Source organism: Neofelis nebulosa, chromosome 1 (genome assembly GCF_028018385.1).
Source record: "Neofelis nebulosa isolate mNeoNeb1 chromosome 1, mNeoNeb1.pri, whole genome shotgun sequence".
In the NCBI taxonomy this organism is placed as follows: domain Eukaryota; kingdom Metazoa; phylum Chordata; class Mammalia; order Carnivora; family Felidae; genus Neofelis; species Neofelis nebulosa.
Genome location: NC_080782.1, coordinates 100,601,911 through 100,616,328, shown reverse-complemented (window position 1 = coordinate 100,616,328; position 14,418 = coordinate 100,601,911). Strand labels below are relative to the sequence as shown.

General features: G+C 47.8%; 2 protein-coding genes across 5 annotated transcripts in view; one reads left to right on the top strand and one right to left on the bottom strand.

The window, feature by feature from the left end:
- GCNT4 (glucosaminyl (N-acetyl) transferase 4) overlaps positions 1-4,149 on the bottom strand; it is a 30,667-nt gene extending 26,518 nt beyond the window's left edge. The window contains exon 1 of one of the 4 annotated variants that reach the window (XM_058729648.1): positions 4,016-4,149. The gene's annotated coding sequence lies outside the window, so the exon portion shown is untranslated. Of the gene's footprint in view, positions 1-2,620; positions 2,798-3,147; positions 3,306-3,527; positions 3,802-4,015 lie in introns of those variants that run through there. The other 3 variants (XM_058729644.1, XM_058729657.1, XM_058729662.1) reach the window with 3 other exon arrangements.
- On the top strand, positions 983-13,394 carry LOC131517475 (uncharacterized). Its single transcript, XM_058739649.1, has 5 exons — positions 983-1,049; positions 2,471-2,692; positions 2,802-2,991; positions 7,846-7,960; positions 13,005-13,394. The coding sequence occupies exons 1-5, from the start codon at positions 983-985 to the stop codon at positions 13,101-13,103; spliced, it is 693 nt and encodes a 230-aa protein (XP_058595632.1). The 3' UTR covers positions 13,104-13,394.
- Positions 13,395-14,418: the final 1,024 nt, after the last annotated feature.

Genomic DNA, 14,418 nt, shown 5'->3' with positions numbered 1-14,418 from the left:
CCCAATTCTCTGGTTCTCAGATCCTACATCTGGAAGTAATGAGGTGACATCATCCTAAAACCGCCAGCACTAAGGCTTACAGGCCGGCACAATGCACACATCGTGTACACGTTGTGCGTGCGGGATGCACACGTGCAATCCTCACCACAGCCCATGAGAAGGTACGATCAAGCGTGCGCCCCGTCCATGTGGTGTCATTTCAGAGGCCAGGAAACTCTCATGGGTAAGCGAGGGAGCGGCACAGCCAGAACTGGCCTCAGCAGTATCGCTCCAGGGGCCACTCAGTGGAGCTGCTGCTCTGTTGCCCCATTTCCAGCTGTGTTACTATGAAACATTAAGTTTGCATGATTCACGAAGTCAAAGTTCACATCTCACAGTCATATGTGCTTCAAAGTACTGTTTCTGTGAGATGCTGAGAGTTACGGGAGTTCGATGTCAAAATGCCAGCTCAATCAGACTGTATTCACCTGAAGGGACTCTAGTATCTTCGTTCCATCCCTTTCACGTATTGTGTGTGAAGCTCCGTCATCTCACAAAAGCCATCCCCCTTTCCCTCCTCTCACCTGAGGAGTGGCTTCCAGGGAGGCAAGCGTGGAGGCCACTGCCAGCCCTCAGCCCGCAGCGCGCCCCGCGGACCGGGCAGGTGCTCGCTCCCATGTGTGAGACGCGCCCCCCTGGCTCTCACCTCTCCCCATGAAGGCAGGGGCTCTGTCCCAGGTCCACACCCCTGCCCCGGCCACCCCAAGCGTTCAATAGTGCCCCAGCACAGGTGACGCCTACTCCACTGGAGCATCAGCCAGGGTCTCAGACTCAACCAACCGAACATATCTTTCCTCCAAAACCTGCCCTTCCTCTAATGTTCCGTTTTTTATGAATGGCAGCAACATCTGCCACAACCTGGAGAGAGTCGCCCTGCCCTCTCCACACAAAAGTCGTCACCAAGTCGCTCCAGAGTCTGCCTTGAATGCAAGCACTTGCTGCCATGGCCTCAGCCCGGCCCAGACCCCCAGGCCTCTCAGACCCTTGGAACAGCCCTGTTTACCTTCCAGGTACCTCAGATCCATTCTCACACAGCAAACCTAGTCTTGTTTTGTTTTGAATGCAACTCTCACCAGGACACTCTCAGGTGTGAAACTGTCCAGAGGATTAATTCCATAAAAGGGCCCCAAGGCCTGGCATCATGTAGCCCTGGCACCTGCTCAACTCACCTGTGCCACTCTCCCTTCACATCAAACTGGACCTCTCCATTCCACAAACTCTCTGCTAGTCCTTCTGTCTCAGGGCACGCTGCTCCCTGGGCGGGGAGAATGCTCCTTTCCCCCTTCTCTTCCGTGCACTTAGTGGACACCACTCCCACTCATCCATGAGGCCCACCTTAAATCTCCCCCAGAAGGCCACCTGCCTCTTTCCCAGACTCAGCACATCTGCCCCCTCCCCCTTCCCCCCCCCCCCCCAACAGCACAAGGCACTGGCCAGACCCACAGTAAGGTCTCAACAAATTTGGATTGATGAATTGACTTTTCAACCCAGCATCACATAATCCCATTCTCGTGCTGCTTTCTTCCACTTCCCAGCCTAAGAAGGAAATCCTTTCTTTGAAGGAGACACAGTTTACTTCTGGTAGGGGCCCTAAGATAAGCCCCAGGTTACCAACCAAACTAGCAGCTGCAGTATTCAGTGATTTTCAAGGGAGAAAACAGAAGCTGGGCACAGTCATGTACATTCCCTACTTCCTCACCCCCCACCTCCACCCCCCACCCCCCACCCCCCACGCAGCCATGATCTGCATTCATTCAAAGTCACATTGATAACTATTTACTGCCTGCCTATCTTGAGGGTACTTACTTGTCATGGTGCTATCAAGTGCCGACTTTGACTTATTCCCCAATTATGCCATTCACTCCTACCTACCACCGTGCTGATAACTGTGGCATTTAGCAAATTACTTTGGAATGAGTAAACTCTGGAATGAGTACAAGCAATAAACAGGAAGGAACCCTGCTCCTCATCTCCCCCTCCCCCAAATTCTTCTATCAGTTTTCCGAACTCCGGACCACACAACCAAATTCTTTGGCTATTGTTTCTCTGCTAATAAAAGAGGTAATTCAACAGCATCTTAATCGGTCATTTCTCAGACAGTATTGGATCCTTGCAAAGTGCAGCACAGAAATGTTCCCTGCCATCATTCATTTATTTGTAAAGATTTTACTTCCTCAAGACACTATCAACGAAGGCTGTCAAAAGGGACAGTTAGGTTCTAAAATGCCTTAGGCTGATAAGTGGTTTGATAAGGGCACGCTTCATGCATGTAAGATCAAGAAGGGTGACTTCTATGTCTGCCAACTCTCACGGGATACTTAATATTAGCCCTAATTCCCCTAATATTCTGGGTTGTTCCTCTTCAACTGTACGGACGAGAAGAGAGAAGGGTAAGAGTCTGAGGGCTAACACCACCTCTTCGTGTGCCCAGGTAAGGGGGCAAATCACAAGCTTCCCGTGCGACAACAACCCGGAAAACCTCCCCAAGACCGAGAAGTTGCTTCTAAAACTACCAGGCAATACCAGCTCACTCACGCCGTCAGTCTAAGTAAAGATGGTAAACTGACTCGAGAGTACAAACCTCTTGGCTTGGATCCCCGGAGGCTCCACGCCTGCCCGAGCGGCGCGGCCACCTCGCAGGGGGGACGTCCTGGTCAGCTCTGCGGCATGAAAACTTGACCTTAAAAAGCAACGAAGCTCGTCCCTGCGGAGGACACCGCCAGGAGGTCCGCCCCACAGCTTGCGATCTCCAAACTGGTAAGACCTCACCCCACCCCAGCCCACCCCTCCCCTCCGCCCCAGAGCGCCCAGTGCTAATGGACAAGCCACTGGTGCAGCCCATCCCCGAGCGCCTCGTCCCTCTCCCGCCCACGCGCTTCCCGCCTACCAGGGACGAGGACGCCAGGGACCCGAATCTCGGGCAGCGTCGCTGCCAGCGGCGCTGGGGCTGCGGTGAGGCTGGAGCGCTGGGTCGGGGGGGAGGTGGGAATAGCCGGCGTCGCGCCCCCTCCTCCTTGGCGCCCCTCACCAGAGCGGCCCTTGTGCCGCGGGACGGAAACTGCCGGCCCCCCGCCTCGGAAAGGGCGCGTGCTGGAGCCGCGTTCTCACCGCTCGGGGAGAGTCCGGGGAAACCCTGGTGCGGACACGCCGCGCGGATTCCCGAAGTTGCGGCGTCCGCGAGTGCCGAGGCGGAGTCACCCGCAATAGCCCCCGACTCCATCTCCGCCCGCCGGGTGCCCGCGCCCTTCCTCCCGGCACCCGCTAGGCGCGCAGCCAGGCCGGGGCTCAGCCCGGGATCCCGCTGCGGCACCCCGTGGTCGGCGTCCCTGCCCCCCCCCCCCCCCCGAGAGCAACGCGGCGCCCAAGTTTTCCCTAGCGGGAAAGTCAAAGTCTCGAGGAGGAGAGGGTCCGGCTCCGTGGCTGGGATCGGAGCCCTGCACCCCGGCCCCGGCCGTTCCTCGCTGACCTGCGTGGCCAAGTCGACTTACGAAAGGGAGCAGGGGAGCCCCGAACGCGGGGTCCCCGCGGCTGCAGAGGCCGTCCGGGAGGGGGCCGCGAGCTGCGCTCCGGGCTCCCAGCCCCTCTGCGGCGGCGGCGGCGGCTCGCTCCCGCCTCCTCCCCTTTCGCCAACTCGGCGGCGCGCCCTGCTAGGGAGTTGCTTTCCCTCGGCCGGGGGTGGGAGAGCGCCGAGCGGCCCCCGTGACGTGGAGGAGAAAGGAGGAGCGCCGTCGCCGCGCTCCCGCAGCGGGAGCTCCCCGCCCCTGCACTCCGGGGTCCCCGCTCCAAGCTTGGGACAAAGTTGCGAGGCGCGCGCGGCGCGCTCCGCTCCGGCCGAGCCGTGCGGCTCTGCGCCGCTGCCCTGAGCGTCATCCAGGTTCGGGTGCCTCCCCGCGTTAAACAGACAAGAAATCCGAGGTCCGGGGAGCCAAGAGACTTGCCCAAAGTCGCTCAGAGGGCGGTGACAAAGCAAACTTACATCTGCGACTCCTTGCTTTCCCCCAAGGCTGTGCTCTGTGAAGCTCGGGCCCTGCAGGATTTGCCTCGCTCTCATTGGTGAGACTGGGACAGTGTCCCACGCAGCCGGGAGAAATATCTAGGAACAGCGTGGGAAGGTGGAGCTTTATGGCCAATAAATAGGGTACAAAGTTGTTTTCCGTCAGTGCCTACATGCCAAATAGACACTCGAAGGCTTCCTTTTTACCCTAGAAAGCGGGGCGGGGTGGGGGTGGGGGATCGGTGAGGGCGTCAGGCCTTGAGGGCGTGGGATCCGGTACCAGTCCAGATCCCGGAATAATTGAATGAAAGCAAGCTCAGACCTACTTAACCAACTAAGAAATATCTACAGCTTGAAATATACTAATTTTTGGAAGTGGATGTGATGCAGGCAGGCCAGTCTGAGGACACGGGAGGGGGATCCCAAAGGACGAGCCAAAAGGATCCCTGGCTTCGGGCAGGATAGAAATCACATGTGGAAAGTTTATGGAATAGTGGGAGTGACCGAGAATAGCAGAGGGAGTGTCTAGGAGACTCCAAAGGGGGAATGAGTCTAGTGGTTGCTTTGGGTTAGGGATTTATATTGGAAAGGTGTCCAGGGTATGTGTTCCTTGAGGATTCCAGGAGAGGGGCCAAAGGCACAATGACAGGTGAATATTAGGTGTTATTTTAGAAGGTCCGCGGTGTTGATGCCAGCCTCAGCCCAGATTTGATCGAAGCTAATGTCCTGGAATGAGTTTTGGATCTGGCTCTTCTTAGATGTTATCAGGTGTCTGAGAACTTAGGACAGAACTCAGAGAGTAACTTTCTTATTTCCCCCTTGGAGTGGGAACATAGCTCCTCTGGTTTATGCAAACGCAAAAAATAGAACATGAGTAAATGGGGCCTAGCAGAAGAACAGCAGAGATCGAGCCTTTCTAAAAATGGAGTCCCTTCCGTTTCCCTATCTCAGATGCTTTATCTGTGCTGGCAGTTGTCTACTTCCAGAAGTCTCCTGCAGCACTCCTGTTCCTTTTAGGGCCAGAGGCTCCTAGGGCCTGACTTTTAGAACAGGAGGCCCACGAGGCAAGTCAGTCACAGCTGGTTTGCTGCTTCCTTCAGTGTCAGTCCGTGTTGACTAAGGGCTTGCCATATGCCCGGTTGGTGGGTGGAGAGCCAGATAAGACCAGACTGACACCCAGTGAATCCCAACTAGGGAGCACTGCATAAGACTCCGTATCCTTTACTCCCAGGATCTACAGTCTGTCCACAGTAGGAGAGACTCTGAGACTACTCTGCCTCTTAAAAACTTCTCTGTGCCAGGGGAGCAAATACTTCAAGATCCGTTTTGCAGACACTTTCAAGTAAATGGCCAGCTTTGCACTCATCTCCTTTTCCCCAGTGGGACCTCCTTTTTCTGCAAGAGTCACTAAAGATCAGGTAATTCACTCTGCTTGTCTCCCCCGTCTGCACATGAAGAAGATAATGATAAAAACAAGGCTTCTATCATCCATCTTGGGCGCTATTCTAAGATATCTATACAGACTCCTTTAATCATCACAAAGTTACGAAAGAGGTGCCATTTCTATTCTGATTTTATAGATGACAAGAGGGAAGCAGGTGAAGTGAAATAAGTTGCCAATAAATGGAAGAGCCAGAACTCAGACCCTGATGGGCTGCCCCAAGTATCCATGCTGTTAATAGCTGAGGAGACTGAGGCCTCTGAGACTGGGATTTGAATGGCCCACCGGCCCACACCAGCTCAGTCGGTAAAGGATCCAACTTCTGCTCAGGTCATGATCTTGTAGTTTGTGAGTTAGAGCCCCGCATCAGGCTCTGTGCTGACCTCTCAGAACCTGGATCCTGCTTCAGATTCTGTGTCTCCCCCTCTTTCTGCCCCTCCCATGCTCATGCTCTCTGTCTCTCAATAATAAATAAATGTTAAAAAAATTTTTTTTAAAAGTGGGTATCCATTCACTCTCTTGCTCCCCTGTCTCCAACTCCCAGATCAACCTACTAGTCATAAAGCAAACTGTTTCTATGATGGGACCTTAAAAAACACCTTTAGCATAAAGTTTGGGCACGTTGCTTTGGATTGTTCTATATTCAGACCATGCCCATTCTCTCCCTGCCCTCTCCATTCACTGCCATCAATTAGTCCTTTTCCTTAAAACAGTGCCCCAAGTCTTCCAAAAGCTGATTGTCCAAGGCTGGATGGTGGCCACGGAAGGTCTCTGCTACGCTGTGCAGCACGCTCAGTATTCCTGTTAGTTTCCCAGAGCTGCCGTAACAAATTACCACGAACTAGGTGACTTAAAACAGTAGAAATGTATTCTTTCACAGTCTGGACCCAGAAGCCTGAAATTAAGGGGTTGGCAGGGCCATGCTCCCTCTGAAAGCTCTAGGGAAGAATACTCCTCTGTCTGTTCCTCGCTTGCGGTGGTCAAGGGCACTCCTTGGCGCTCCTCGGCTTGCAGAAATATCACTTCAGACTTTGTTTCCTTTACTACGTTAGCCTTCTTTTGTGTGTGTGTGTCTTCTCTGTGTCCAAATTTCTGTCTTCTTTAGGGTTATTGGACACTGGATTTAGGACCACCCTAATCCAGTATGACCTCATCTTAACTTGATTACATCTGCAAAGACCCTATTTCCAAATAAGGTCAGGTCCACAGGTTCTGGGCGGACATGAATTTTGGGAGGACACTATTCCACCAAGTACCAGCCCTAAAAGTCACTGTTAATGAAAATGTTTGCTTGAGCTAAGGATGCAAAGAGTTATAAATCACAGGGCCTCTCCTCCAAGTAAGACATTGTACTTACAGACATAGTCCCTGTACCCAGAACATCAATAACCAACAGGACAGGAGATGCCAAGCTCCAAATGATGGGCCAAATGACAGCCATGCTCAGGAAGTCAGCCAAGGGGACACAGTCACTGAGGACACCACCAAAGCACATCACTCCGAGCAGAGGGCAATCTAAGCACACCCTTGTAGGAAAGCAAAGATAAGTAAGGATAGCTTATCAAAAGCACAGCTGTGAGTGGGGAAGGCGTGCCTGGCAGAATTTTACTTCTGAAGTTTTACTGCAGAAATGAGAGGCTAAAAGGACACCTACCATATGGAGTATAAGAACATGGTAGATTATTTGGCCACAATAATGGTATGTTGCAATGCCATTGCAATTAGCATGCTTTAAAGTGCTCTTTCCTTTCATTAATTTCATTGGGTCTTTTTTTTTTTTTAATGTTCTATTTATTTTTGAGAGAGCACAAGTGGGAGAGGGGCAGAGAGAGAGAGGGATGAAGGATCTGAAGGGAGCTCTGAGCTGCCAGCACAGAGCTGGATGCTGGGCTTGAACTCACGAAACACAAGATCATGACTTGAGCCGAAGTTGGATGCCCAACTGACTGAGCCACCCAGACGCCCCTCATTTGGTCTTTGTAACAATCAGAGTGTCATCAGAGAAAAGGACATTATATCTTACATCTCAGGATCCTGGGACTCCAAGGGGGCAAGTAATTTCCTCAGGTCAAACAGCAAATCAGTTGTAGAATTGGTATGAAACACACTGGCCTCAATAGTCCTTGTTCAGGAATTTCCTTACCAAATGATGTTTTCCCCTGGGTGAGCCTTCCAGTACTGGCTGTGTTGTCCTTGGCCCAAGGAAAGCATCTGAAGAACAGGGTAATCCTGTAAGAAATGAAAAGCCTTCCTAAAGCCATGTGAATTCCAAATTGGAATTGTGATAAACCTCCCCCAGACATCTGAATTGGTTTCACTAAACCTTCCGAGTATTTTTGGCTGTATTAAAGAATCTCCTTTGGCCTTCTAGAAACATAATAGGATACAGTGGCCTTCTGAGAAGCTCAGCTGATTACCTCATGAAAATAGAGGTTGGAGAAGTTGGGATGTTGGATACAAAAGGCAACAAATTACATCACAAAATGGTAAGCTGACAAAAACTGATAATCACAATTTCGTGTTGGATCTCACCAGTGTGGAGTCGTGCGCAGATGACCAGATCTTGGCATGTTTGAAAGATTTTCCACTAAGTATCTGTAACTGTGGCAAACAGCTGGAAGTAAGCAGAAAGTCTAACCTTGGGCTGAGTATCTGATGATTGATGTGTATTTTCCTGGATTTTCCTTTACTTAGTAATCAGGGAACTTGCTGTATCCTCTGCTGGCTGTGTTTAATGGTATGTTTAAGGATGAAATGCTTTTGAATCTAGTGTGATCCACTGAGTTCTTACCTGTGCAAAGTGCTACACTGGTTGCTACAAGAGAATACAAAAATATAAGAGACAGTCCCTGACCTTGAAGAAAAGCCCCTATCATTTAGGAGAGATGAGACGTAGAAATTAAAAATGGTATAAGTGGGGCTGCAATGATATTCTCAGCAGCTTCTCATCAATCAGTTGTCTGTTCAGATGCAACTTCTCTTGCCACCCTTTTTACAACAATGGCTTCCTGTACCTCCATATCACCTTCTAGCCCTTTATCTTGCTCTCTGGCCTTTATGACATTTGTCACTATCTGAAATTAACTTCTTTGCTTGTTTACTCTGCTCCTAGACAGAGGACATGGAATTGTCTCGTTTTTTGGTGTATTCCTAGCAGCTAAAAACAATGCTGGGCACATATTTGGTGCTCATTAAAATTTTCCAAACAAATGAATGAAGTACATATTAATCAACTGAAAATGGGCCAAGATAAGTTAAATTAATGTAGTGTTTCCCACATTTGACTGATAAAACTTATATGGGCACTATCAAAAAATTTTTTGTGAAGGTTTTGATTCAGTAAGCCTGGAATGGGGCCCAGGAATCTGTATTTTTAAGAAGCATCCCAAATGATTCTTTTAATGGGACAAGTTTGAGAAACAGAGGATTAATGCAGTGATTGATGCATTGATGGTGGTTGGAAAAAAAAAAAAACAAAACTGAAGTTACAAGATCAGTTTCCAAAGATCAGTGGCTGCTCACTGGAATCACCTGGTATAGATTTAAAAAACCCTGTGGGTGCCTGGGTGGCTCATTTGGTTAAGCAGCCTGCTCTTGATTTCAGCTCAGGTCAGGTACTCCTGGTTAGTGAGTCAGCTGCGCTGACAGCACAGAGCCTGCTTGGGATTCTGTCTCCCCCTCTTTGCCCCTCCCCCCCACATGGGTATGCGTGCTTGCTCTCTCTCTCTCTCTCTCTCTCTCTCTCTCTCTCTCTCAATAAATAAATAAATAAACTTACAAAAAAAAAATCCCGACAGCACAGACACTACTCCAGATCAATGAAACTAGAATCTCTTGGGATGAGGCCTAGATTTGGTCTGGGTTTTAACATTCATCAGGTGTTCCTAATAAATATCCAAGACTGACAATCCCCTGAGATCTGCAGAAATATTTTATAAGTACTCCATGTATATTGCTAGGTTGTGGTCCAGTGGCTTCCAGCTTCTTGTCTCCCAAAGCTAGAATCCTTGATCTCCTAGTTTGGAAGAAACACATGCAGACACTTACACAATAACCCAATTTGGGGAGAACTATAGTCACTTTTTGCTATTGTAAAACATGTTATTGGGGCACCTGGGTGGCTCAGTTGGTTAAGTGTCTGACTTCGGCTCAGATCATGAGCTCGTGGTTGGTGGGTTCGAGCTGTGTGCTGACAGCTCAGAGCCTGGAGCCTGCTTCCAATTCTGTGTCTCCCTCTCTCACTGCCCCTTCCTCGCTTGCATTCTGTCTGTCTCTCTCTCTTAAAAATAAACAAACATTAAAAAAATTTAACAAAAAAGGTTATTTAAAGCAACAACTGAATAAAATCTCATGTACTTCATGGCCAGAGAAAAAAACACATACAATATTTTGAAGGTGAGAAAGCCAACGCCCCTTGGGCATAGCCTAGATGGTTAGAATGAGTCATAGAGAGTAAAAATGCTACGCTTATAATAAAATGGGAGAAAACAGGGGCACCTGGATAGCTTAGTCAGTTAAGTGTCCGACTTTGGCTCAGGTCATGATCTTACAGTGTGTGGGTTCAAGCCCCGTGTCGGGCTCTGTGCTGACAGCTCGGAGCCTGGAGCCTGCTTCGGATTCTGTGTCTCCCTCTCTCTCTCTGCCCCTCCCACACTCACAATCTGTTTCTCTCTCTCTCTCTCTCTCTCTCTCTCTCTCTCTCAATAAATAAAAAAAAAAAAAAAGGGAGGAAACATAGGAGAATCCTGAGTTTCTCTTGGAGGCCTACAGAAAAGTGAGAGGTGGCCCAGCAAAGAGAGAAAGGGGAAGATGTGGAAAGAGTCTATAACAGTGGTTCTCAATCTGGCTGCATATTAAAATCACCTAAGGTGCTTAAGAAATTACCAATCCCAGACTCATTCTCAAAGATTTTCTGTATTAAGTATAGGGATGTAGTGTGTGTGTGTGTGTGTGTGAGAGAGAGAGAGAGAGAGAGAGAGAGAGAGAGAGAGAGAGATGCAGCAAGGTTGTTAATCACAGGTTCAGAGAGGGGAGCCCGGGCAACTTACCCCTCATAACAACAACAGCTATCATTTATTTTTTTATTTTTTTTAACGTTTTTTATTTTTATTTTTATTTTTGAGAGAGTCAGCACAGACCCTGACTCTGGGCTTGAACTCACAAACGTGAGATCATGACCTGAACTGAAGTCCGTTGCTCAACTGACTGAGCCACCCAGGCGCCCTGACAGCTATCATTTATTGAGCAACCCCTCTGTGCCAGCCACAGTGGCTGATGCCTGCTTTATGCAGCTTACCTCATTGAATCCTCACATACATCTGAGGAGGAAGGTACGTTGGTAGCTCCATTTACAGACATGGAAACCTAGAGAGGGTCACAAGGTTCCCTAATTAGAGAGTGGCAGAGCTAGGATGTCGGCCCAGAGCCTGCTCTCATATCCACTGTCTTGTCCTGCTTCAACCAAGGCAGGGTCTGATGAGGACGTCCTTAAGGAGAAACTCCCTGTGGCAGAGGCCATGTCCAGTCATTAAGTTTTGTGCTGTACTGTGCTGGAACTCCTTCCCCTTTATCAACAAGCCTTCCGGGAAGCCCCTGCTCCACAACAGCTGGGGTGGGTGGTGCTTTGGGGAAAGGACCAGGTGGGGTGAGATCAGCATGAGGCAGAGGGATATGGGAGGTGGTGAGAGCATTAGTGGCTGAGAGCAGTGTCCAAGGACCAAGCTGACCAGTAGGCTGATGGAGTTTCACAGAAAAACAGCTACAGTAGAGAATGTAGAGAAACAGCAGCAGAGGGACCAAAAATGGGGCAGTGGCGGACTTTGCCCTGTGTGTTGACTGAGAGGCTCAAGTCTGTCCCCTTGGCTTCTATAGGAAAGGGACCTCCACCATTTTAGAGAGGGGCTCTCTGGGCTTGCGTTACAACACATAAAATAATTTGTGACAGAGAGCCAGGTTCTTCCACATTTGACTGTCTACTTATTTATTTATCCTGGATACCTTTTTTTTTTTTTTTTTGGTTAAGTATCAAAATTTTCTTAAACCTCTCCATATCTACCACTAGCATTTCTGTTTCGGGGACATTTTTTACACGAGGAAACCTAATTTTTGTTTTGTTCTGTTTAGTCATTTCGTAACAGTTAATGTGTAGGCATAATGAGCAGAGAACAAAAATGCTGTGCCGAGGTGAAGATGTTGGGTGATTGGCAAGTCTCACCCACCAGCTGGGTAACTTGTCTCACCACTTCCTGGCCTCCAGCTTTGAAGGACATGACCCAACTTCATATCTCAGCCAACCTGCCAGACGTCATGGAACTTTAAGGTGTCTTGTGAAAATCTAAAAACAGAAATGTTAACTGCTTTTACTTTTAGAAATACCACTATTTACATTACAGCTTCAAATGTTTGCATCTGCCGTTCCTACTTTAAAGTCCCTGGCAAAGTAGCCTAAATGAAAGAATGTGAAGTAACAAATATGTCCAAGGAATTTAAGGTTAACCATGCAGCCTGTACTCAGGGCTTAAACAGAGACCGAGGCAAGCTGATATGACATGGCCTGAAATTCTGTTCCTCTTATTTAGGTCCATAAAAGAATTATGGATGTGAGAACATTATGATTAAGTTTTTTTTTTTTTTCATTATGATTAAGTTTAAGCAGAAGCTTACTGTATTTCTTGGCTTTAACAAGTTTAAGAATGATATAGTCCTGGTATCCTTCTGTGAAATAGGCTTCAACATAAATGTGCTGAGGAGAAATAGGAGAGGGTGTCCAAAGAAATACACATGGTGGGTATGTGCTGTTACCCCTCATGGAACTGGGAATCCAAAGGGACTTAAAAGTCCAGGTCCTCTGGGCACATGCATTCCTTTAAAAACAATAGGACAGTTTCCCATGAAAATTGAGTTTGGGCAATATTTCAGATGAATAAGCTTTACTCATTCTTTGTACCGGAACTCCCTAGATTGAGAAAGAGAGAGCCCAAGAACAGATACCAATGTGTTCATATTGCAACTCATCCAGTAAGACTGCTGCATTCCATTTGCCACTTATGTCTCCGTCTGCCATGACTACCTGTCATTCACTGAAGTGAGCAAATACTGACTCCCTCAGAGTGTGTAGGAGGAAGGAGTCGATACGGTCGTCATCACTCAAAATGATGTCAATACTCTTGTAATCATTTTGTATATATATAATCAGGCAAATACTTTTGGTTGAGAGAGAGGAAATATATGGTAGCTGACAGCATGAGTTCTGAAGCCAGATTATTAGGTTTGAATCCCAGCTTTACCACTTGGTAGCTGTGTGACTTTGGGCCAAGTTACTTCATTCTGTCCCTCAGTTTCCTTATTTGTAAAACAGGAATAATATCTCTGCCTCATAGGGTGTGGTGAGGATTAAATGAGTTATTACATTGAAAGTGGTTAACAATGACTGGTACATATTAAGTGTTCAATAAATATTGCTCTTAGCCCAACTCTTCCCCCTCACACATGTGTTTGGTGTTTTTGTTTGTTTGTTTGTTTTACTGACAGATTCTGGAATCCGTACAACTGACTACTCTCCTGCACATGGGCAAATCCTTTTCCCTCTCAACCAATCAAGTTAATCCTACTTCCCAGGCCAGTGACTAGTTTACAAACGGGCAGATGGCATAATTCTAGCCAATGAGACACAATGTCCCGGTGTGGTCGTGGTGCTCGGAAAAGATGTGCATTGGAAGAAAGTTATTTCTGTTCTTCGTCTAATGAGGCTGTTTCTACATGTACACCTCCTGTAACAGCCCAGCCATCTTGGCACTGTGAAGGGAGCTGGAAGAAAGATGGAAACAACAGTATCAATGTTGAGTTGAAGAATTAATGAAGTCTAAAGTTTCTACCTCTGGACTCGTTATAGGAAATAAATTTTCCTTATTGTTTAAGCCATTTTTGAGTAGAGTTTTCTATTGTTGTACCTGAAACCTTCTAACTGGTTGATATTTCTTGAGCATCTAGTATGTTTGAGATATTTTATGGAAATAAGGTATAAATCTCTAAGCCTGATCTCAACAAGTTTTCCAGCTATTTGCAGGGAGATGAACCATGAGGACGAATAACACCAGGCTGTAAATATTCGGTGCTTGGATCAGGGTGGTCTGAGAAAGCAATATGTGAGGTCATATATGAGGAGAGGGCTCAAAGAGTAAAGAACACATAGATGGGCAGAAGAGAGAGGGAATATTCTAGGTAGTATAAACAAATGTATGGGAGAGTTAGGGATTGCATTAACTTGCTCAGAGCGCCATTACAGAATACCACAAACTGGGTGGCTTAAACAACAGTTACTTCTCATAGTTCTGGAGTGTAGAGATCCAAGATCAAGGATTCAGCAGTGTTGATTTCATTCTGAGCCCTCTGTCCTTGGTTTGCAGATGGCTGCCTTCTTGCTGTGACTCACATAGTCTTTAAAAAAAATTTATTTTTAATGTTTGAGAGAGAAAGAGACAATGAGCAGGAGAGTGGCAGAGGGAGAGGGAGATACAGAATCCGAAGCAGGCTCCAGGATCTGTGCCGTCAGCACAGAGCCTGATGCGGGGCTCAAACCCATGCACAGCAAGACCATGACCTGAGCCAAAGTTGGGCGCCCAACTGACTGAGCCACCCAGGCCCCCCTCACATCATCTTTTATTTGTACATGTGCATCTCTGTTATCCCTCAATGTGTCCACATTTCTTCATATAAGTACAAGAGACTGTATGAAGACCTACCTTACTGGCCATATTTTAATTTAATCACCTCTTTAAAGGCCCTATTTCCACATATAGTCACATTTTGAGGTCTCAGGGGTTAGGACTTCAACATATGAATTTTGAGGAGACACAATCCAGCCTATAATACGGACAAAGAAAGAATGACTTGCTTTTAAGAGTGAGTCAAGGACTGGAGATTATTGGCAGATGAAGCTCAAAGG

Bases quoted from the DNA above. Each gene is read 5' to 3' on its own strand.
- LOC131517475 (XM_058739649.1), top strand. From the start codon at position 983: ATGGCCTCAGCCCGGCCCAGACCCCCAGGCCTCTCAGACCCTTGGAAC. The intron at 1,050-2,470 runs GTACCTCAGATC...TCGTGTGCCCAG, and splicing joins CAGCCCTGTTTACCTTCCAG to GTAAGGGGGCAAATCACAAG. The intron at 2,992-7,845 runs GTGAGGCTGGAG...TTGGCCTTCTAG, and splicing joins CCAGCGGCGCTGGGGCTGCG to AAACATAATAGGATACAGTG.